We start from the raw sequence: 25,452 nt of genomic DNA, 5'->3' as shown, positions 1-25,452 counted from the left end.
CATAAAGAAAAACAATAAATTAAAATTAAATATACAATGTCATATCAACTACATAAAAATATTCTTAAAGAAAAAGGTTTTCAAACAGTTTCTAAAATGGTTGTAATCAGACATTAAACAAATTTCCTGAGGAAGCTTATTCTATACAATAGGGGCAATTTGTAAAAAAGCACATTTAGATGTAACCTTTAGGGGTATTTATTTAACACTTGGAATCTTTAATAACTGTCGGTCATGTGACCGAAGATTACGGGTCAAACATTGTACGTTCTGACATCTACCATTTTATTCACCATTCCCTTCCTAATAATGCCTAACATTCTATTTGCTCCTTTGACCGCCACAGCACACTGAGCAGATGATTTCAATATAATATCAACTATGATGCCCAGTTATTTTTTCCCTGGGTGGTAACTCCTTATATGGAACCTAACATTGTGCAACTACAGCATGGGTTATTTTTCCCTATATGCATCACCTTGCACATATCCAAATTATATTTCATCTGCCATTTGGATGCCCAATCTTCCAGTCTCGCAAGGTCCTCCTGATGTGCACGGACCAAGAGAGAGATCTTGGGGTAATAGTGTCTGGTGATCTGAAGGTGGTGAAACTATGTAACAAGGCAATAGCTAAAGCTAGAATGGTCCAACTGACTCCCTCACAGGCTTTTTGCTTTGAATGTACCTGAAAACATTTTGAGTTTTTGCTTCCACAGCAAGCTTCTTTTCACATTCTGTCTTTACCTTCCTTATCAATGCTTTGCATTTAACTTGCTAGTGCATTTTAAAGTATAAACCATAAGTTTGGAGACAGCTCAGTACCTAATAGAAATCAATGCTATGCATACCGAGTGATATAGTTTCCAGAACTGTATACAGTATTCCAAATGCTGTCTCACCAGGGACTTATAGAGGGCTGATATCACCTCCTTTTTTTTTCCTGCTGACCATTGGTCTTCCTGTGCAGCCAAGCATCTTTTTGGCTTCTGCTATCACTTTATCCACCTGTTTGACCACCTTAGCTTATTAGATACAGTGATCCACAGATCCTGCTGTTTCGTGCTTAGAAGAATTTCACCCCCATATTGTAATTCTTGTTTGTGTTTTTGCAGCCCAAATACATATCTGTATTTTTCTAGCATTAACTCCTAGCTACAAGACCTTAAACCATTGCTGGATCCCTTCTCATGTTTTTCTCACCTTCCCGGCTAACTACCCTAGTGTGGATTTTGGTATTATCAGCAAAAAGACAAACCTTTCCCAATAATCCTTCCTCAATGTCGCTCAAGAAATTATTGAAAAGAATCTGCCCAAGAACTGATCCCTGTGGAACACTGCTAGAAATATCCCTCTCTGAATGAATTCCATTTCGCACTACTCTTTGTTTCTAACCCAGTCACTTTATGGTCCATAGCATGGGCACATCAGTTTATTTATAAATCTCTTATATGGAATGTCAAAGACCTTACTGAAATCCAAAAACACTACAGCTAACACTCTTCCCTGATCCAACTCTCTGGTCACCCATTTAAACAGTTGAATATCAGCTTTACCAGATTTTTAATGCTGGTATAACAAAATTCTGGCTGCCAACATTTCCTTTGCCCCAGATTTTCCAGTCAGTGATACCCTTATACCCAAGTCAGTTGAAAATAGCATAATTCTTGTAGAAGGCCACAGTGTTCGGCAACAGTTTTATGTTACTTGTTTTATGTTCAAATATATATATTCTTACTTTTGTTAAATGTATAATGCTTATTTAATCCTGTTAAATGTATAACGCTCCGGCGTAAGTTCCTGTTCATTGTACACCGACGTGATATCTTTGATGAGCGGCGGTATATAAAAAACTATAAATAAATAAATAAATAAATAACAGTTATAACAGGGGAGCAAATTATTAAACAGAAGGCTTTGTTTGAACTCTTTGAGCCTTTTTCAGAAAGGATTTTCCCCATTCTATATGCATTGAAAAATCTTTGAATAAGATCCTTTGTAATATGTGATTGATGATCACATTTCTGACAAACTATTCTAAAAAGAGTAAAGTATAGGTAAGTACAAGTTAATCCAAAGTCTTGAGTACAATTTTTTACCTAAGTATTCTGTAGTTGTAAATTTGTGATTTATCCTTACATAATGTGAAAGGGAAGAATAACTCTTTCTATCTTTGCTTTTGCTATCTTGCCTTTCATTCTTAAAATATTTACTGTAACTGACAAGTCCCTTATTATAAAGAAAAATGTTACTCTAAGAAGAATATTTCCTTGTGATTTGTGAGAGACGGGGTTCTTACAAGTGGAGTCACAGATTTAAGAACACAATATAAGAAATGCCTTACTGGGTCAGACCAGTATCCTGTTTCCAACAGTGGCAAATCCAAGTCACATGTACCTGGCAAGAACCCAAACATTAGCCAGATCTCAAGCTACTATTGCTTATTAATTACCGTAATAGCAGTTTATGGATTTAACCTCTAGGAACTTATCCAAACCTTTTTTAAACCCAGTAATACTAACTGCTGAAACCACATCCTCTGGCAATGAATTCCAGAGTTTATGCGCTGAGTGAAAAATAATTTTCTTCAATTTGTTTTAGGGATTTACAATAGTAGTGAAATAGTAAAGCACAAGAAATATAACAAATTTAAAAAGTCCCTATAGTAGAGTAAATATGACACATGATGTTAATAATTAAGGATTTTGTCTTTGATCAGTTTTATTTTTAATTTGAAAGCTAATCTTCCTCATGGCTAGAGTTCTTTCTCGTAAATAGAATGCCCATCAATGTTTCCTCTAATTTTTTATGGACTTTGTGTGCAATGTAGTGTACAATTGTATGCACAATTCTCTTTGAAACACCATTCTATTTTCTTTTTCTTGTGTGCACACAATTTACAGGGGACATTGGTGCCCACTAGAAGAAACATGGACCCCGAGTGCTCTGTTATATCTTCTATAACCTAGTGACCAATACACTCTGCCTTGTATTTCTAAATAAATAAATAAAATATATTTTCTACCTTTACGTTCGTTCATGTCTTTTCTGTAAACTGTGACATTACTGTAATTGTAATTTTTCTTATAATTGCTGTAATCTGCCTTGAGACTAGTTTAGAAAAAGGTAGAATATCAAATGTTCATAAATGAATGAAATAAAATTGGAAACCATGGAAACTTTATACTTGGAACTTGGTTATAGTGCATCCCTTAACGAAAAGAATACAGCAGGACAGAAATGGTCTCAAAATTTATATTGACAGGTTTATGTATTAGACATGAGTTAAAAGTGATGTAATCTCTGAAGTGTGCCATAACTTCCTGTTTCTGAGATGAAATATGGTTACAGTTGGGGGTTTTTTTCCACTTTAGAACGTTTTGTTGTTGGTTTTTCATGTAGTTAATGTAGCTTTCCCCTAGAGCCAAGAACACGAAGAAAAGTAACCTACTTAGATTAATTTTTGCAATGTTAAAACTTGTTTACTTAATTTGTTCAATGTAAAAACTCCTGTTTTATTCTTATTCTGTTCTATGTAAACCGCTAAATGTAGCGACAGTTACTGTTCCTTGTGAACCGGGGTGATATGTATATTATACAGGAACCTCCGGTATATAAATCATTTAAATAAATAAATAAAATAAATAAAATATGGAAGCTGGCTACTTTCATGTCTACATACACATTTGGGTTTACAGCATCTTCAAGGTGAAAATAAGGATGAAAAAGCATTGTTTTCCATCTAGACTGTAGGCCATTTAGCAGTTAATGAAGTCACTTGTGAGATACAGGTTTCCAGTAGGATATATAAATAGATAAGTGCCCATATTTCCAGTTTTCATGTGTGCCTTGTTTACCATCCCCAGCATCTTGTAAATTCCCTTATAAGACCCAGCTACATTTTTATTAGAACATAGATCTGCACAAGACATATACCTATAAGGTAACCAGCTACAGGACTATGTGGCTTTAGCTAAAGTGTAATGTTACTGTCATATGTAGGAGACAAATTTTGTATTGATTTGTCAAAGGTGGCTTTCTATGTCAATTAACAAAAAAAACTTTTATCCTACAGATGTATCTTGTGATTTTTCCAGAAGGAACACGTTACAACCCTGAGATACCAAAAGTCATTGCAAATAGTCAAGCATTTGCTGCTAAGGAGGGTAAGTTAAATAGGTAACTTAATAAAAAGCATGGCATTCAAAGTTTAGAATATTTTGTGAAACGAACTCAGTTAACGTTTAATTCAAAACTGTTTTATGAATATTGAAATGGATCATTTATACTTCTAAAGATTAATATGAAATTTGAATTAGTACTGTTTATATACAGGTTCATTTGCTCAATATGGAAATAATTCCAATTAATTGTACCTGATCTATTGTCATTTTCCATGCTGTTGTACACAAATGTATCTTCCCTCTTCAGCAGCTTGTAGTTTGGTCCCTAAAGTTTAATCCTTTCCACTTAAATATTTATTTATTAAAAAAAATATATATGCCATATATGTCACTCAAGCTCAGCACGGTGTACAAGCCTAAAAAAGGAATATATATAATCCAAAACTTTAGCTAAAACTAAACAAATAACATAAGCAAGTAACAGTGATCATACATTAAAATGTTAACCAGAAAATAATCAGATATCAAGCCACTTTTTTCTACAGACAAACCTATTTCCTTCATTGTCATATTGCTGAATGCAGTATTTGTTGAGTGAAGAACATTTTGTTCTCCAAGGAAAAGCAAGATAGCCTCACAAGTCGGTGCCATCTTCAGATGGAGTCTGGCATGGAATTTTTATCACAGGCCCCAGTGTCCTTGCTGTAGAGAGAGTTGTACATTGCTGTAGAAGTCTCTGAAGCCAGGATAGTGGCCTAGCATCTTTGCTGCAGAGACTTCCCGTACCAGTGTGGAGGTTTCTGGAGCAAACATGCTGGGCCTCTGTTTAATGGTTGTCACTAGCCTAGCATTCTCAGCGATGAATAATGAGACCAATGAAGAACAAGGCAATCGTAACTTTATTAAAATTGCATTTGAAATAAAAAAATGTTAAAAAGATTTCATTAAACAGGCATTTTTTTTTATATTCCACTTTTTGCGGTACTTCAAAGCAGATTACATTCAGGTACTATAGATATTTCCCTATCCCCCAAAGGCTTACAATCTAAGGCCTGGATTTATCAAAATGCACTTAATATTGCATGCGATAGGAAAAGGGGCGTGTTTATCGCAAAGTACGCTATCTTAGCACTTCGCATAGGTATTACCGCAGACTGCGAAAACTCTTTCGCACTTTGCGGTAAGTACCACAATTGTTGCAATTCCTACCAACAACCACTGTGGGGAGAGAGAGAGACTAGGTAGGTATTTATACCTCTATAGGAGGCCCACCTAGCTACTCGAGGTGAGGTTTAGTTATTAGTGTAGGGGTTGGGGCCATTTTGACATGCAGAGTGTGAGGTACGAACAGAACAATGCACTCTTGTGAAGATTTGATGACCTTCGGAGTGAGAAACTCACCCAACGATGAGATTTGTACAATGTTCTCTCAACCTAGCGGGATGGACTCTCTACCTGGGTAACATCAAGCTAGGTTGAGAGAACAATGCACAAATTTCATCTTTGGGTGAGTTTCCTCACTCCGAAGGTCATCAAATCTTCACAAGAATGCACTGTTCTGTTTGTACGTCACACTCTGCATACTAAAACGCCATGGAGGGTAAAGTAACTTGCTCAAGGTCACAAGGAACGACAGTGGGACTCAAACCCCAGTCTCCTGGTTTGCAGCCCACTGCTCTAACCACTAAGCTACTCCTCCAGGCATATTTAGAATTCGAACATTTTGAAAAACACTGCATTATTCTGGTGTTTATCTTTCCAGGGGTTTGTGCTGATCCACCATGCTGCACACTACCGATCAATCCATCCCACCCCTGGGTACAAACATACCTCCAAAATAATCCACAATGAGCTTGCAATGGACGTCATTCCCCCTTGCTGTGCTGTTTCTATCTGCAGCAGGAGCGAACATCTTTGGCCTTGGCCGTCAGTATTCACATCTAGGTGAAGACCATGCTGGAAGGCAATATTATGCAGCACATGACTGCATCTCTGACTTTTTCTGGTCTATAGTGCAGCACACCTCCAGAGCGGTCAAGACAGCAGAACTTGCTTTTCCAAACACCGAATGTTTTTAATGACCACTCTGGTTTTCGCCTGTGCCTCATTGCACTGGATTTCGGCTGTTGACATGATGCATACAAAGGTGTAAGCAGCCATACTTTGCAGTCATACCCTGCATCTCCTGTAAAAAAAAAAAAAAAAAGTGAGTACTATTATTTAGAAAATTTGTGTAGTACTGTTCTGCAAATTTACAGCCTTTGGTACCCACCATAATGAGCTGACATGTTTAACGGATTAGTAGGTGCGTGGCACCATGTACTAGAAAGTGCCTACTATTCTGCCTTTGGTACCTACCCCAGCAAGCTTACTTTTTGCCTAAACTTTTTTGGTTCTTTTAATACCTACCCCCAACTCACTTGATTCTGTAGCAGAATAGTATGTTCTTCTGGCACCATGCACTTCAAAGTGCGCACTTATCCGTTTTTGGTACCCATCTCAGAGAGCTTACATTGTAACTTTTAGGTATGTGTTTTGTTTTAACTTGGGTTTCAAACTTACCAAGCAACCAACCTTCGTCGAGGATGAAGGAATCATGACTGCTTCCAGCAAATTTAGAGACAACACTTATCTTCTTCTGCACATTGCAAACAACTTGTATGTCAGGGAGTGGAAATGCTTCCTATTCCGGTACGCTATTTCTGTCCTATGCTGGGTGGGTGAGAGCAAAATGGGTGTAATCGATTGCAAAAACAACAAAGGAGCACTGCTGCACATAGATAATCAAAACAGCAAGGAGAATGTGCAGAATAAGTTCAATGTCCACACAAGATTCAATGAAGAAAGTATATTTTTTCAAAATGGCAACTCCACAGTGTTGTTATAACAGGAATCGGTATAAAACGGGTCCCCCGACACGGACCCGTGTTTCACCGCAAGGCTGCGTCGGGAAGGACAGACAAAACTTTAGTTTTTCTGGAAGGTAAAACAAGAAATACATTACAAACCAGCAAATCAAGAAGGTGGACAGCAAAAAAGAATGGTGACGGCATTATTAAGATTATCAAGTAATTAAAACCGTACCACAGTTCAAAACAAACTAACAAATTTTAACAGCCAATCAGGAGGTTCTAGCAATCAGACAGGAAAAACACTAGCTCAATGAAAACAAGCAGAAAAAGCAGTAAAATAAAAGCCAAAGGAAAACTATATAGGTGAAATAAGGTAAAACGAAACAAACTATGCTTTAAACAAGAAGTAACATGTTTCAAATTGATAAAGAAACGTAATAAAACATACCGGTATACAATTCAACGTACTGCGACACTGGGAGTGCGGCACTGGCAACTAGTGGTCATTTAAATTTAACAATTTGGCGCGAAAGATTCAGCAGCCAATCAAAAACGAGTTCTATGATTCGGACGTGAGGGAGTGCTAAGGCAGTGAAGCGAGAGCAAAATGGAAGTACAACAGGACTTAAAAGAAAACTCGTAGGATTAGCGCCATACAAAATATAAAGGAAAAGAAACAAAATTGGATATTTGAGTAGGTTAATACGCGGAATCAATAAAAGAGCTATCATACAGAATGCAACTATATACCGCATAAAAACTCAGCATATTTTACATAAAAAAGCAATAAAGGCACGAGTTGTATTTAGAGCCTGAGAGGAGAACTCAAATAAGAAAAGTAAAACCAGCGTATAAGTTCGACTTAAACATTCAATATTTAGCAACCACTCAAAAAGGTGCTAGCCAACGGGCATGGAGGCAAAAACAATAAAATTGAAAGTGAAAGGAAAAAACTAAAAATAGACTGAGTGAGAGAGCAACAGCTGGGATACAGGAGGACATGATTTAAAAATGTAAAAGAGAAGACACCCCTACTAAGAATAGGCGGTGACTAACAAAATTATGTAGAAGTAATAAAGAAATAAAAATAACAATTCAGAAAGCGATTTAAAATGTGCCTGTGTGAAGCTTAACATCCAGCGTCACTGGGAGTGTGACGTTGCCATGTAACTGGTGGCCATTTAACTTCCACAATTTAGCACGAACAATTCAAGGAGCCAATGAAAATGGATTCTAATGGTCGGACTTGAAAGAAGACTAATCCAAACAATTGAGACAAAATGAAAGCGAAAGGAGGACCTAAAAGTGAACACAGCCAAATAGTGCTGTATACAATGTTTGCGTAAAAAGGGAGCAATTTTGTAGAGCAACATTAAGATACATATTAAACTACTTAATCACAACAAGAAAAAGTAAATATGACATAGAAAAGCAAGGTATAGGAGGGGACTTAGAGCAGTAACAGCAGGAACTAAGTAAAATAGTGCCATTCAATTTCTTTGTTTAAGTCATCTAGTGTTAAACTCTTCACGTTGAAAATCCACTTTTGCTCTCTACGGATAAGAATTTCAGAAAAATCACCCCCAAGTGGGTGGGGGTGGGGGGAATTACATCAGTCACAAAAAATCAAAGGTCAGAGGTGTTGTGTGATTGTTCTATCCAATGAAGAATTAAAGGTGCATTATTTTGAAGATGAGAGAGACTGGATCTGTGTTCAATTATCCTGGCTTTTATGGATCTTGTGGTTTTACCAACATAGATCTTTTGACATGGACAAAGAATGATGTAAATAACACCAGATGTTAAACAATTTGAATTGAAGTTAAGTACATATGTTTTTTTTGGATTGGGGGTGAGTAAAAGAGGACAAACATAATGATAAAGGGCAAACTGAGCAACCTTCTCAGGGGAGTATGTCCTTTGTAAACAGCGGGAGAAATGCATAACAGACGTAATTCAGAATGAACCAAGAAATCTCATAAGTTTCTCCCTCTATGAAAAGTGAAACGAAAAGGTATTTAAAAACATCGAGTATAGAAAGCAAAGGCCAGTAGTGATGGATGATGGTTACTATTGTTTTACTGTGCACAGAGTAAGGTAAAATACAGTTTATGACACCAGAGGAGGATCTGAATTGGGGTATGAAAAGTAACTCACGGTTGGCAAAAAGGGCTCTTTTGAATGCTTTCTTTAGAATTGTATGGTGGTAGCCTCTTTCTTTGAAACGGATCATCATATCCCGGGCTTTCAGGATGTACTCAGATTTAGTAGTGCACAGACGTCGAAGTCTTAGGAATTGTCCAGATGGGATATTATTCTTTAGGATTTGGGGGTGATGACTGTCAAATGATAGAAGGGTATTGCGGTCAGTTGTTTATCTGAAAATGGACGTTAAAAATCTGAGAGTCATGGGAAATGTGAATGTCCAAAAATGAAATCTGAGGGGTGAATGTTGAAGTTAAACTGCAGATGTGGATTACAACTGTTCAACCAGTCTAAAAACATGAAAAACTGGATATCGGTGCCTAACCAGATTATGAAGACATCATCAATATATCGGCCCCAAAGATATATCATAGGCCACCAAGAGGAAGGATATATGAATTCGTCTTCAAAGTTGGTGACAAATAGGCATGCGATGCTAGGGGCCATGGTGGCACTCATCGCGGTGCCTTTAATTTTTTGGTAATAGACAGAATCAAATTGGCAATAACACAAAATTTCTTCCTATCTTGTTAACATCTGTAAAAAAATCAGTGGGGACACGGTGTGGTCTAGGTCGGGAATCAAGGATATTTTCAATAAGGGTCAAGGCTTCTACCTGGGGTATATTGGAGTATAAGGACACAATATCTAAAGTAACAAAGGAAAACGAGGATTGTGGAATGACTAAACCCTGTAAGGTCATAATTAGATGGGCAGAATCTCTTATGTATGAACGTCTAAGAGGAACAAAGGGTTGGAGAAAAAAATCAACAAATTTAGATAATGGTTCAAGCAAGGAACCAATTCCGGAGACTATCGGGCGCCCAGGGGGGTTGGATAGAGATTTATGTATTTTTGGGAGGATATAGAAGGTAAGGGTGATGGGGTGTTCTGTGTAAAGAAAGCGAGCTTCATGATTGGTAATAAATTTGCAGTCAAGGGCATGAGCTTTAATGGTAGTTTGTAAAGCAGGAGTAGGGTCAGAAGGTAATGGGCGATAAAACATAGGGTCTTATAGTTGGTGAGCAATCTCCCCCACATATGAGGTACGGTCTAAAATAAATATCCCCCCCCCCCCGCCCTTATCTGCGGGTTTGACCACAATGTTGTGATCATTAACTAACGAGTTAATAGCAAGTTTTTCTGTCTTTGAGGTGTTGAAATTCACATGACTAGAGCCAAATCCACATTTTTCTATGTCTAGTTGTATCATTTTTTCAAAAGTAGAGAGAACAGGGTCAATAGGGCCCGGGGACACCCATCTAGATTTATTAGCCATGATAGAATAATCAGATACTGAGGGAGAATTGGAAAAAAACAATTTTAATTTGAGTAGACGAAAAAACCTGTATAAGTGAATCTGAATATCAAAAGGATTAAATACACAGGTCGGGATGAATGACAAGCCCTTCTCCAAATTTTTTGTTCAGACGTAGAAATCCTACGAGAGGACAGGTTAAAGACCAAGCCAGCGTTTCGTGAAGTCACTGCCAAGGATCCACAGATGTTGCTGCTGAAGGGTAGCTCTCGTGATGCAGGAGCTCTGTTGTAATGGTGGGCAGCCTCGAGCACGAGGATAGCGTGAGTTCTTCGGAGGCTGAGGGACCTCTTAAAAAAAAAAAAAAAAAGGAGGGGGTTCGTGAGGCTGTGGTGCAAAAGGTGGATAGATGGGACCCGATGAGTAGGCTGAAGAGGAATCTAAGAGCATAGTTGATTGAGCTCTTTGTATGGGTGCAGTTGGAATGTCATTCCCAGAAGAGTATTCTAAAGAGGATTGAGCGAATGTAACTGTCCTTTTTGTAATCCGGGTAGCTGACATCCATGGGTACACGTACACCTTTCGGTAGTCGAGGTCGTCTCTTTGAAATTTTTTATATTTGACAGCTTTAAGGTTGCTTCTGAATTTATCTAGGTTGGTATTGAAATCAGATAATTGGTGATCAAAGTCCTCAATTGTGGAATTGACTTTAATAGATTCAAGTTGTACAGTCAACTTGTCTTGTAAAGAAGTAGTGAGTTGTTTAGTAGTCTCAATGATAAGGATCATCAAATCAAAGAAACATTTATTCAAGATTTGATTCCACCATGTTAAAAAGTCTTTGTTCTCTGTGTGAAGGCGGGGCTCTTTTTGAATGCATAGCCCCCGAGGAATCCTTTTTATGCGACAGTATTTGATGAGAGTTAGGGCATGTAGTTTGGCCCAAGTCAAACGCTTTTGTAGGTTGATAGCGTCCAGCCAGGATACAGATGAAATAGTAGATGAAGCAGAATCAGCGAAGAAGTGGACCTCCGTTAGATCTGCCTTGAAGGCATCTACAGAGTAGCTAAATGTTAAATGTAATCGATTGCACCCATTATATTCAGCATGCCTGCTATGTCAAAAAAAGCATGTCATCTCCTGTCACTACGCTGCTCTGGGTACTTGTACTACCTGACACGTTTCATCATAGCTCTCACTACCTGGCTGAAATGCCTTGAGAATGTTGCTTGGTCCATACCTGCCACCTCAGCCACTGTGTTCTGGAACGAGCCTATGGTGAGAAAATGCAAGGTGCCGAGAAACTTGACAAAGCCCAGATTGGCATGTCCATGCTCTGTTAGAGGATCTATATCATCTTTGATTTCTTCATGGAGAGCGAGAATAGCCCTGGAATGCCCCATATCTGTCTCCAGCAACTCCAGCAGTGTTGTCTTCAGGCAAAATATCCACTGCCTGCATGTCCTTCTGCAAGCAACTTGAGCCGAGACAACCTGCTCCTCTCGGCCCTCCTCTCTTCTCAAACAAGAAACTGTGTTCTCTGTCTGTTCCCTGCCATGCTGTAAAGCTTCAGCTGCTGTTATTTTTTGATTGACCCACAAAATGTACCATAGCATCAGAAAAAAGTGCATGTAATCCATGCAAACTGGAGAGCTAGAAACAGAAATACATATCCTCCTACACTAAGCAAAGTACAATGATAGAAGAAATGCACATTCCCAAAACCAACATATGCACCCCATCACTTTCCTTCCATGCCTCCATCATCCTTCAATTTCCCAGTTACTCCCTTTCAATCATCCGCTCACACTCATATTCCTGCCCAGTATTCCTGATCCTCACATCCTCTTCCCTGTGCTCCCTGTCTCCCCTGTTTCTCTCCCTACCCCCTTCATCCCATCTTCCTGCCTGCCCAGCTATCCCAATCCCATTTCCCACTCCTTCCTGCTCAGCAGCCCCCACACTCCCTCTCTGTTCTACCTTCTTCTTCCCAGCATCCCCAACCTCCTTTCCCCCACCCTCCACAGAATGAAGAGATCAGCAGCAACATCACTCCCAGATTCAGCAGGGTAAGATAATGTTTGCGTCCCATCAGGCCAGAACAGCAGGAGCTGGTAGTCTCGCTTTGATCTGGATGAAGGAGGAAACAGCCTCCCACTGGGCCAGGAAGAAGAGAAGGAAGTGAGTGGAGCCTCCCATCAGGCCCAATATAAGAGAAGTCAACTAACTCCCACCTGGGCTGATAAGGAGGCAGCCATCTGCAGGCCCTGTGACACACCTCCTAGGACCTCACGACACACAAGTGTGACTCAACACACCTGTTGAAAACCACTGGCTTAGAGAGTTGCACTGGTTGCCAGTGGCACAAAGGGCTAATTTCCCCATTATTCAAAAGGTCTTTAAAGCCATATTGCCTAGCGTGTTCTTTACATTCAACAGAGAAGAAGCTTATGACTACTCCTTCCATTAGAGAGGTTTGTTTGTGTTCTACCTGGCAATTGGTAATGGAGTTCAGTTCCATTAGAGAACCGAGAAATTTCAAAGTATCGCACAGTTAAGTGGCAGCTTGTCTTTTTTTTTTTTCTCCTAAATGTTTACTGTTTAGTTATACACATAACTATTTTTATTAGCAACAGCATTTCTCCCAGGACAAACAGGATTGTAGTCCTCACAGATGGATGACATCATCAGATGGAGCCCGGCACGGAATACTTTTGTCAAAGTTTCTAGAAACTTTGACTGGCACACTGAGCATGCCCAGCATGCCACTATCCCCGCAGGCAGGCGAGGTCCCCCTTCAGTCTCCCTTTTTCTGCGGTGCTGTTGCTTTGTGGGTTTTTGGAGCTCTTCATTTCTTTTCCTCACTGAATAAAATTTTCGTTTTTTTCACTGGTACTTCCTACTGTGGGTCCCCCTTTGCGTGTCGGTTCCTCCGGCTTTCTGTAAGTGCATTTTTTCCACGTTGTTGCGGTCAGTTCCCGAGTGTCTGCCTTCCGCTGGCCACCGACTGCGCATCGTCTTTTTTTGATGGCGACCGGTTTTCGGAAGTGCCTCCAGTGTCCAAGAACTATGTCCATCATGGACCCACATGACGTCTGCGTCCTCTGCCTGGGGCCTTCCCAACATGTCCGTTGGTGCCCTAGTTGCGCTCAGAGGACCCCAAAGGCCGGCGGGCCCACCTGGACAAGATGGAGCACTTGTTCGGTTCCTGACAATAGGCTCCATCAACTCCAGTACCGGGGACGTCGAGCCAAGGGGATCCTTCGGAACCCGGATGGTCGCCCTTGATGTTCCGTCGCCATGATAAAGTTGCGGGGGATCGCCCCTCACTGGCATCGGGCCACTCGAAGGCCTCTGAGTCATCTTCCTGTTTAGTTATACACGTAACAATTTTTATTAGCAACTGCATTTCTGCCCTTAGGCTTTAATGTAATTTGTCTGTGACTTGTTTGTTTTACTAATGATCTGTGTTTTAAATTGTAATCCACTAGGTCTGGGATATGACAGAATATAACATTTTTTAAAGAAATAGTCATAGTATGAATAGAACAGAAGCATATTTCTTTTGACTCCTAGCCTTCTAGCCCAGTCAAAACTTTTATTGACCCTTTTATCTGCCATTTATATTGAGGGTCTGAAGTTAAGGAACCAAAGGCTTGGATTCCTGGCAGGACTTTTTTCCCCCTTAAGTTTGCCATACCTCCTTCATAGCTTGGTATTGTGGGTACAACCCTTGGACCATAGACTATGACTCCTTTTGGAGCCTGGTACTTGTCTACCTTAGAGCCTGCAGACGTTGCCTTAATGACCCAACGAGGAAGGCGTTTAAGATAGGGTGCACCCTAAAAACTTATGTCAAAAACGTTAAAATATAAGATGCATTTCGATTAAGAATTAAGGAAATTTTAGAAATGACAGTATACAGAAATTGTTTAGCAGAACGAAAGTAGTACTATGACTTTAAAAAAAATAATCAGTGACTACAGCATTTTTTCTCACCATATAAAGTCAGATGCAACTATGTAGAGTGCATTTCCTGTTTGTTTCTGTTGGATCATTCACAAATAGGATGTGGTCTTAAAAAATAAACTCTGAGGAAGAGAGATGTGAGTCTGTTCAGCTTTTGTTTGTGCATGACTGCGCTTGGGATCGGAAGCTTTGAAGTACAGTAGCGGAACAACATGTTGATGGTTTTGGGCAGTCTGTTAATTTTTATTTAGATGATGTCCTTCAGTTTTGCATTTCAGGAAAAATGAAATCTGTGCCATCCATATTTCTGACATGTTTAACTTTTACACTCTATTATCTCTTCACTTTCCTGCTACAAAAAAGAGATTTGATCTGTTCTGTTGTACTTGTTTATTTTGCTGATTAGAATTATGTACTATATCTGTCCTTCATATAAGCTGGCTATTTTCTAGTTTCACATAAGCATGTGTGCCAGATCATTCTTGGCAACTTGTTCCTTTTTGATGCGTTTTTCTGTTGCAAAAATTTTCTTCTTAGACAGGATTGTAAAGATCATATGCAAAAGTGCATAGCCAGAAAAATGTGTAACTAAAATGGTTTCTCAGAGCTCATGCACAACACAAAAATATCTAGATAAATCACCAGTCATGGATGCTCAATATACAGTGCCTTGCAAAAGTATTCATCCCCCTAAAAATTCAGCAAAATTGTGTGGATTACAAATGACTTATATAGATTTTTCCAGACAGTATGTTTATTGCAAACCACTATGCAGTTAAAGTAAATTTTCAAAGTCACAATTCAAAATTTCTCTTCATTTTTTGTGAAGTAAAATTAAAAACTGAAAAATGCTGCTTTCATGAGTATTCATCTCTTTCAGACTAGTACTTTTCCTGCAAAAACTGCTTTGTCTGTTGGGGTAAGTTTCTACCAGCTTAGCACACTGTTTGGAAGTGATTTTTGCCCATTCTACCTGGCAGATTTTCTTCACATTATCCAGGTTGATTGGATGATGCTTATGGACTGCAATTTTAAAATAGTGCCACAGATTCTCGATTGGATTGAGATCTGGACTTTGACTTGGCCATTGCAAAACGTTCATTTTTTTTGTTGTTGTTTAACCACTCCTGTGTTGCTTTGGCCTTGTGTTTAGGATCTTTGTCCTGCTGAAAGGTGAACTTTCTCCCAAGTTTTAGTTTTTTAGCTGACTGAAGCAGGTTGTCTTGCAGCATAGTATCTCCTTGTATGTTGCACCATCCATCTATCCTTCAATTTTAACAAAATTCCCAGCCCCTGCTGAGGAAACGCATTCCCACAAAATGATGCTGCCATCCCCATACTTTACTGTTGGGATGGTGTTTGCTGAAGAATGGGCAGTGATAGGTTTGCACCACACAAAGGGGCGGATTTTCAGAGCCCTGCTCGCCTAAATCCGCCTAAATCCGGGCGGATTTAGGCGAGCAGGGCCCTGCGCGCCGGTGCGCCTATGTTCAATAGGCCTACCGGCGCGCGCAGACCCCGGGACTCGCATAAGTCCCAGGGTTTCGCGAGGGGGGCGGGCCCGGTCGGCGTGGCGTTTTGGGGGCGTGTCGGCAGCGTTTTGGGGGCGGGCCCGGGGGCGTGGTTACGGCCCGGGGTGGTCCGAGGGCGTGGCCGCGCCCTCCTTACCCACCCCCTGGTCGCGTCCCGGCGCACTAGCGGCCCGCTGGCGTGCGGGGATTTACGTCTCCCTCCGGGAGGCGTAAATCCCCCGACAAAGGTAAGGGGGGGTTTAGGCAGGGCCGGGCGGGTGGGTTAGGTAGGTGAAGGGAGGGGAAGGTAAGGGGAGGGCAAAAGAAAGTTCCCTCCGAGGCCGCTCCGATTTCGGAGCGGCCTTGGAGGGAATGGGGGTAGGCTGCGCGGCTCGGCGCGCGCCGGCTATACGGAATTGATAGCCTTGCGCGCGCGCCGATCCAGGATTTTAGCGGATACACGCGGCTACGCGCGTATCTACTAAAATCCCGCGTACTTTTGCTTGCGCCTGATGCGCCAGCAAAAGTACGCCAATTCGTGCGGTTTGAAAATCTACCCCATAGCGTTTTGAATTTTGGCCAGAAAGCTCCATTTTTTTTTCTTTCATCTGACCATAAAACTTTATTGCACATTTTAGCTGGATCACATTGATCCTTTCTGGTATACTCCAGACATGTTTTGATGTGGTTGTCTTCAGTAACTGCTTCTTTCTAGCCACCCTCCCATGCAGAACAGTTGCATGCAGAGCTCTTGATATGGTTGACTGGTGCACCTCCACTCCAGTCTCAGCCGCTCAACTCTGTAGCTCTTTCAAAGCAATTGTTGACCTCTCTGTGGCTTCCCTCACAAGTCTCCTCCTTGGTCTGACTCAGGGACGGCTTTGTCTAGGTAGTGTGTAAATGGTATGATGCAGCTTCCTTTACCTCACAATTGATCCAACAGTGCTTACTGGGATATCCAAGCTCTTAGATATTATTTTGTAGCCTTTTCTATCTTGTGCATGTCTATAACTTTATCGTTAATTTACTTAGAATGCTCTTTGGTCTTCATTTTCACAGCTTTTCTTCAAATTCATAGTCTGACCAATGGTACTGGAATTTATCCAGAAAAGCTGACCTTTTTTAATGATTCACAAGTAGAGGTCAATTGTAAGCCAGTTGTTAAGGCAATATCTTTTATTTGTGTAAACTTGGAGCTTCCACAGCACAGGGGTTGAATACTTATGCAAGCAGCATTTTTTAGTTTTTAATTTTATTTTACAAAAAACTCAGAGAAATAATGAATTGTGACTTTGAAAATTTACTTTAAGAGCATATTTGTTTGCAGTAAACATACTGTCTGGAACAATCTATGTCTCATTTGTAATCCATAAAATCTGATTTTTTATGGGGTATAATACTTTTGCAAGCCAGTGTAAATAAGCAACAAGGCAGATCAAGACATTTTCACATTAGATCCGCAGTCGATCAGAGCTTTCATCCGTAAAATCACTCCAGATATAAGTGGATACAGAAAGGCTATTATTAATAATCATAGCTCCTTATAGTCCATTTTTCAGAAAAGATTTTTTTTCCAAATTGCAAAGCACCCATTGTAAACTAAGTAATAGTTACTTAACTGAAGGAGTTCCATTGTGAAAACTAAAGTTGAAAGTCCTAAATCAAAATGTTAGTCACAGACCAGAATTATATTCCAAACTATGAAGGCAAAGGTCCTGACTTGGCTGAGTTTTGGCCAAATATACTGATATTGAAGGAACATTACTTCTGTGAAGACGAAACATTCTTTTAATTTAAACACCCTACAAGGGCTGAGTCCGTAGACCAGAGGTCTCCAAACTGTGGCCTGCATGCCAGGTCAGGTTTCACTTTTTTTTTTTTTTTTTTCATTTTGGAATAAAAAAACAGCAGAGGCAAATACCTCCTCCCTCCTTCTGACTCTTGTAGTACACAGGCAAAGAGAGAGGGTGGGGAGGAGAAGTGGCTCTAGTAGCTGATCGTGCCACAAACATCACCCTACCCCCATACTTTAGCCTGCTTTCTCCTCCATCCTTAATATTGTTTACACTCTTATACCAGCACTGCTGCGCAGACCAAGGAGAAGTGGCTGCAGCTGGTACTGGACAGGAAAAAAAAACTTCAGCCATGTTTTATCCAGTCCCTGCTACTGCTTACACTCCCATACCAGGTCTGCTGGGGCTGAGGAGAAACTGCAATAACAGTACTGAGTTGAGGGGGAGGGGAGAATAAAACCTTTCCTTCTCTCCCGCAGCTCACACCACCATATCTGCACTGCTGCTTGCAGTTAAGGAGAAGTGGCAGTAGCAAGCTGAGGAAAAAGAAAAAACTTCAGGCACATTGTCTTTCCCTGCCTTAGCTCATACTACCATACCTGTGCCACCACTACAGCTGAGGAGAAGCAGCTAGAGCAGGGACTGGCCACAAAAAAAAATAAATCAAAGGATTTAGGTGTAATGGGGGAAGTGGGAGACAGGAGGGCATGAGCAAAGGGGAAGGCATAGGGGAATACAAGGGAACTAAATATATTGATGGGGGATGGGGAGGTGGACAGGAAATGCAGGCTGTTGGGGGGGAAAAGGGAGTATGCTGGTGGGGGAAGGCAGAGGGGGAATGCTGTCAAGCGGAAGGTGGTATGCTGGTGGGGGAAGAGGAAGGCAGAGGGGAGATACAGATAGGGCCAGGTGTGCTGGTGGGGGAAGGGGAAGGCAGATGCAGAGGGGGATTGTCAAAGAATACTGGCAAGCCAAAGAAGTTAGAATGTCTGGATAGGTGATTGTAAAAGCTGAAAAGGCCCAGATCTATTTAAATACAGAGCACACAGATAATATTGAGTCCAAATTGCTTGTATCATCTGATGATAAATAGGTTGTGGGTACATATAAAAATAACTTACTTTAAAATGTCTATATGCGAATGCCAGAAGTCTGAAAAATAAGACTGGAGAGTTAAAATGTGTGGCACTAAAGGAAGATATAGACATGATAGACATCTTAGAGGCCTAGTAGAAAAAGGATAACTAATGGGACACTAATAGCATCATGTCAGAACAGATAACATTGATGGGAGGGGTGATGCTACATGTTAAAGATGGCATAGAGTCAAGCAGGATAAAAGGTTTACAGGAAATATCCTCTACTATCCTTATGGATAGAAATTCCAAGGGTAAAAGATATTGTAGTGGGTTTATATTACTGGCCGCTTGGCTAAGATGAGGAAACAGACTGTAAAATGCTAACAGAGATTAGACTGGCTAATAAAATAGGCAGCATAATTACAATGAGAGACTTCAGCTACCCAAAATTGATAGGATAAATGTCACATCAGGACATGCAAGTGAGGTAAAGTTCCTAAATGTTATCTTGACTGCTCCATGCAGCAGTTGGGCATGAGAACAACATTAGACCTAGTTCTCAGTGGATCACAGGACCTGGTGCAAGAGATAAAGGTGGTGGACATGCTTGGTAACAGTGATCGTAATGTAATTAAATTTGCCATAATCATTTGAGGGGCATATACTAAAGAACTCTACTGCAGTAGCATTTAACATAAAAAGGGAGACTGTGAGAAAATGAGGAAATTTGTTAGAAAAAAAATAGGAGCAATTCAAAAGGTTAAAAACTTGCAGGAAGAGTGAACGTTGTTCAAAATGACCATCCTTTGGACAAAAAGTATTGCATGCATTAAAAAAGGTAAAAGGGGAGGAAGTGACGTAACAGTCAGTAATGGCTGCATAGACCCTGAGCTCCTGTCCTGACTCCACGGAATCTCCCTGCATCGGGCTTCTGCAGAGCGACGCTGACCAATTTTTTTTCCCTCCCGGCAGCATTTCTTGGAGACGCAATGGTGGCTCAGAGGTAAAAAATAGATTTGCAGAAGTTCTCCTTCACAAGCGCCGCTGCACTGTTGGAGCTGGGCGCAGATGGTGGCGAGCAGGCCAACCATGCGTCTCCTGAGGTGAGCGGGAGTAGCAGCGCCGGAGCAGGGGATGGTGCACCGAGCCGTGCCGATTTTTTTAAGTTGGTTCGGGGAGCTCCGCAGTGATATGGCAGGCTTAAAAAAAGAAATCCATGGCCTGCTAGCTGAATTAAAAAGGAACATGGCTGCCCTGGGGAGGCGGGTCGAGAAGAATGAGGTTCATTTGGAAGACCAGGCCTCTGAGCTTGCAAGCTGTAAGTTGCTCAGCATAAACTCCTGCAAACTAATACTGATTTATTAAACCGTATTGAGGACATGGAAAACAGGTCACGGAGAGCTAATTTGAGGTTCAGGGGGCTCCCCGAGAATCCTGAATTTGCAGACTGTAGACAAGTGGTGTCTAGTATATGTGCACAAGTCATGGGTTTGGATTCTGAGTCCCTTGAAGCACCAGTGGGGAAACTGGAAAAGGCGCACAGGGCCCTGGGAGCAGTGCGCAATAATCGTCCCAGAGACATAATTGCTTGCTTTCATAGTTTTTCTCAAAAAGAAGATATTGCCTTGGCAGCTAGAAAATCGGGGCCTGTAATCTGGAAGGACCACAAGGTAGAAATCTATCAGGATTTGGCAATCTCTACTATTCGCAAATGCTGGGAGTGCAGAGATTACACCATGGATTACCACGGTTGCGGAAGCAGCAGATATTCTACAAGCAGTGGGCATGGACATTGCTACCCCGGATGTTTCCATGTCTGCTAGTGGAAGTACTCGATCACGCAGCAACACCTCTAGATGGCAACATGTGGATAAAGGTGGTAGGAGGCTCCGACGAGGATCACAGACATCCAGAGATCATCCGGCGTGATTTGTTTGGACGCTTTGTGTTTCTTACTGTCCAGTTAAAATTGGGCCAGAGTGGTTTTATGACTCTGCTTGAGGCTCTTTTGTGATGTTACATCTTTTCTTTTATATTGGGGCATGTGGGGGTGTTTCTTCCATTTTATAAATTGTTCTTGGATGGGTCGGTTGGGGCGGAGTGGCTAGACCCAACAATGATTTCATTCCTCAAGGAGTGTTATTGTTTATAAGGTTTTGGGTGGACCCTTGGACACTGTGGCAGATGACCACACCCACGGGGGAAGTCCCGTGAGGGGCCACAGGTCAGACTCAGCTTAGGACACACAACACAGAATTATCTTTTTTTAAACAGAGTTGAGAAGCCACCAGAGGTGGCAGTAGTGAGTAGAGATGAAGCCCGGCTGGGCTTGTAGTCCCTCAGGACACTGGAACAGCGATCCCTCAATAGCTGTGTTATAGTGGAGAGAAACTGAGATAGTGAGTACAGTGGAGCATACACAGGGTTCTGGTATAGGGCCTTGTTGGTAGATTACTCACACAGCGTTTTCTCCCGGAAGGTAACACAGAAGCTGGAATAGAGGCAGGCCCTCGAGGAGCGAGTACCTGGTTCCAGGGAACAGCTCTGAGAGAATATAGATGGTAACTCACTGATGGTGTAGGCAGCGAGTTCTTCCAAGCAGAAGTGAGCTCAGGCAGCGAGTCCGGGAACATGGGCCCTTGAGGAGTGAGTACTGGTTCCAGCAGCTACCTAAAAGAGAGAGGCCCCTGAGGAGCGGGTACCCCAATAGAGTAAGTCCAATTAAGGAGAGGCAGAGTAGCTAGGTACGGAGAGCGAATCCCATCCGTAAGGAGTCCCCTTGCTAACTCGATTAGCTAGCAAACAGAGTAGGCTTTTGTATCCGGGATGCATGATGTCATCACAAGGAGACGCCCCTGAGGTTCGCACCAAAGAAGGAATAAGAAGCAGGGCCGCACGCGCCCTATGGCAGCTGAACAACATGGCGGGATGCAGCGCCCAGCCGGACCGGGGATGCCGGAGAGGATGGCAGGCAGATGCCGTGACAGCCAGACGTCCATCAACCGTGGGAGGAGTCGCCAAAGAGGTAAGAAGGGCGGAGTGGAGAAGTCGGGCAGCGACAGTCGTAACAAGGTGGTGATCCACGTAGGTGGGAAGTGGATCCACTATAGGGGGCTTCTGGGTGTAGGAGGTTATGAGAGGAGGGAACAGGTTCAGGGCTTTACTTGTGAATTTGAGCATTGTAACAATTTGGTGCTTGGGTATGTAAGTGCTGCGAGTCATGGTGACTCTTTGGGTCAGGATTTATAGGGGGAGAAACTAGATTTCCTTAATATTTCAGGATGGAAGGGTTACAATTAATTTCTATTAATGTTAAGGGGCTTAATATTCCAACTAAGAGGAGGCTGTTATTCCAAGAGGTGAGGAATTGGCGAGCTAATGTTATTTTCTGTCAGGAGACCCACTTTCTTCAACGCACGAAATGTCTGTAATGGGATAGACTTATCCCTCAGAAATATTTAGCTTCTGCTTCAATCAAAAAGAAATATTGTGGAGTGGATATATTATTTGCATGTTCCCTAGTGGTAAATGTTAAGGATATTAGATGGGATGCTGAGGGCAGATTTATAACTCTCAAAGTTATGATTGGTAGTGAATTGTTTACACTTCTTACTTTATATGGCGCAAATATTGAACAGGGTCCTTTCTTTCTACGCATTTCTGCTCTGTTGGAGAAGTAGGCCGAGGGCCAGGTAATAGTAGATCTCACTAGATACCCATATACTTGGCCAATTCTGGTTCTGGTGGGGGGAGCTTAGATCTCATAGGCAGGCATTAAAAAATTTGATATCTGAGAAGGGGTTTAGTGGATATCTGGCAGCTAAGGAATCCAACCCAGCATAATTATATGTATCTTTCAAATGTGGCTCAGTCTTACTCGCATTGATTTTTTTTCTTAATCGACAAATCTTTAGTTGACTTTACAGTTGCTTCTGATGTGGCTTCCATAATGTGGTCTGATCATGCCCCGTTTGGCTGGAAGCATTGGCTGCCGCTATTGGCATCTAAATGATAAAGCTTTGGTAGATTCTTTAATGGGTGACATTAAGGAGTATCTGGATATTAACCACACTGCAGGGATCACTCTGGGCATGATCTGGGACTGTTTAAAAGCGGTAGTCAGGGGTAAGCTTATCTCGAGAGCTAGTTTTCTCAAAAAAGAAAGGAGCGCCAGGTGGTTGCACATTATGCAACGTATCACCAATTTAGCCCTAAGCCATAAATGCAACTTAGATCCAGGAAGGCTAGCAGAATTAGAATCTGCAAGGAGGGAGCTCCAGGCATTAGATCTGGCACAGATAGCATTCCAACTTGATTTGTTGAAAAAATGACAATTTGAACTTGGTGATAAAGCTGGTAAGTTGCTCACCAGAAAATTGAAGGAGGGAACTGCACAGTCCCACATTACTAAAATTAAGGATCGTCAAGGGACATCAGCACTCACTTTACTAATTTTTATGAGGAGCTTTATGCATCTGATGACACTGTGGGAGAACAGGATATCATCTTCTACTTGTAGAGTGTAGAATTACCCTCTCTACCAGATGGAGCCTGTGAGTTCCTAAATGCTGAGATCACCCAAAATGAGGTTTATCAAACAATTCAGGGCCTGAAGCTGGGGAAATCAGTTGTCCCAGCTTACAAACTACCTATCTGAAAATGCCATACTACACCCTAATCAGCACAGTTTTCGCAAAGGTCATAGTACGGAAAACCTAGTTCTGTCTTCATTTGATACCTTTTTAAGAGGCTTTGATGCCAGTATTGATTACATACTTGTACTTCTCAACATCTCAGCTGCTTTTGATAATCTTGGCCATCAAACTCTTCTTTACCAAATCGAGTCCATGGTTAAAAGGTAAGGTGAAAGAGGCTATTGGAAATTGGAAGAAGGATCCATCTGAAGAAAATAGGATAAAACATAAGCATTGTCAAGTTAAGTGTAAAACATTGATAAGACAGGCGAAGAGAGAATTTGAAATGAAGTTGGCCATAGAGGCAAAAACTCATAATAAAAACTTTTTAAAATATATCCGAAGCAAGAAACCTGTGAGGGAGTCTGTTAGACCATTAGATGACCAGGGGTTAACAGGGCTCTTAGGGAAGATAAGGCCATTGCAGAAAGACTAAATTAATTCTTTGCTTCCGTGTTTACTAATGAGGATGTTGGGGAGATACCAGTTCCAGAGAGGGTTTTCAGGGGTAATGAGTCAGATGAACGTAACGAAATCACTGTGAACCTGGAAGATGTAGTAGGCCAGATTGACAAACTAAAGAGTAGCAAATCACCTGGACTGGATGGTATGCATCCTAGGGTACTGAAGGAACTAAAAAATGAAATTTCTGATGTATTAGTTAAAATTTGCAACCTATCATTAAAATCATCCATTGTACCTGAAGACTGGAGGGTGGCCAATGTAACCCCAATATTTAAAAAAAGCTCTGGGGTGATTGGGGTAACTTTAGACCAGTGAGCCTGACTTCAGTGCCGGGAAAAATAGTGGAAACTATTCTCAAGATCAAAATCGTAGAGCATATAGAAAGACATGGTTTAATGGAACACAATCAACATGGATTTACCCAAGGGAAGTCTTGCCTAACAAATCTGCTTCATTTTTTGAAGAGGTTAATAAACATGTGGATAAAGGTGAACCCGGTAGATGTAGTGTATTTGGATTTTCAGAAGGCTTTTAACAAAGTTCCTCATGAGAGGCTTCTACAAAAACTAAAAAGTCATGGGATAGGAGGTGATGTCCTTTCGTGGATTACAAACTGGTTAAAAGATAGGAAACAGAGAGTAGGATTAAATGGTCAATTTTCTCAGTGCAAAAGGGTAAATAGTGGAGTGCTTCAGGGATCTGTACTTGGACCGGTGCTTTTCAATATATGTATAAATGATCTGGAAAGGAATACGACGAGTGAGGTTATCAAATTTGCGGATGATATAAAATTATTCAGAGTAGTTAAATCACAAGTGGACTGTGATACATTACAGGAGGACCTTGCAAGACTGGAAGATTGGGCATCCAAATGGCAGATGAATTTTAATGTGGACAAGTGCAAGGTGTTGCATATAGGGAAAAATAACCCTTGCTGTAGTTACATGATGTTAGGTTCCATATTAGGAGCTACCACCCAGGAAAACGATCTAGGCATCATAGTGGATAATACTTTAAAATCGTCGGCACAGTGTGCTGCAGCAGACAAAAAAGCAAACAGAATGTTAGGAATTATTAGGAAGGGAATGGTTAATAAAATGGAAAATGTCATAATGCCTCTATATCACTCCATGGTGAGACCGCACCTTGAATACTGTGTACAATTCTGGTCACCGCTTCTCAAAAAAGATATAGTTGCGATGGAGAAGGTACAGAGAAGGGCAACCAAAATGATAAAGGGGATGAAACAGCTCCCCTATGAGGAAAGTCTGAAGAGGTTAGGGCTGTTCAGCTTGGACAAGAGACGGCTGAGGGGGGATATGATAGAGGTCTTTAAAATCATGAGAGATCTTGAACAAGTAGATGTGACTCGGTTATTTACACTTTCAAATAATAGAAGGACTAGGGGGCATTCCATGAAGTTAGCAAGTAGCACATTTAAGACTAATAGGAGAAAATTCTTTTTCACTCAACGCACAATACAGCTCTGGAATTTGTTGCCAG

The 25,452-nt window shown here is 41.2% G+C and overlaps 1 protein-coding gene across 2 annotated transcripts in view; it reads left to right on the top strand.

The window, feature by feature from the left end:
• The window catches only part of AGPAT5 (1-acylglycerol-3-phosphate O-acyltransferase 5), a 298,136-nt gene that overhangs the window by 127,337 nt on the left and 145,347 nt on the right, over window positions 1–25,452 (top strand). For both annotated transcript variants that reach the window (XM_029595740.1, XM_029595738.1), the window contains exon 5: window positions 4,075–4,165. In XM_029595740.1, coding sequence (XP_029451600.1) covers window positions 4,075–4,165 — 91 coding nt within the window. The remainder of the gene's footprint in view (window positions 1–4,074; window positions 4,166–25,452) is intronic.

The sequence above is a fragment of the Rhinatrema bivittatum genome, chromosome 3 (assembly GCF_901001135.1).
Source record: "Rhinatrema bivittatum chromosome 3, aRhiBiv1.1, whole genome shotgun sequence".
In the NCBI taxonomy this organism is placed as follows: Eukaryota; Metazoa; Chordata; class Amphibia; order Gymnophiona; family Rhinatrematidae; genus Rhinatrema; species Rhinatrema bivittatum.
Note: the sequence above shows the minus strand (reverse complement) of the source record. Positions and strands in the feature narration are given on the sequence as shown.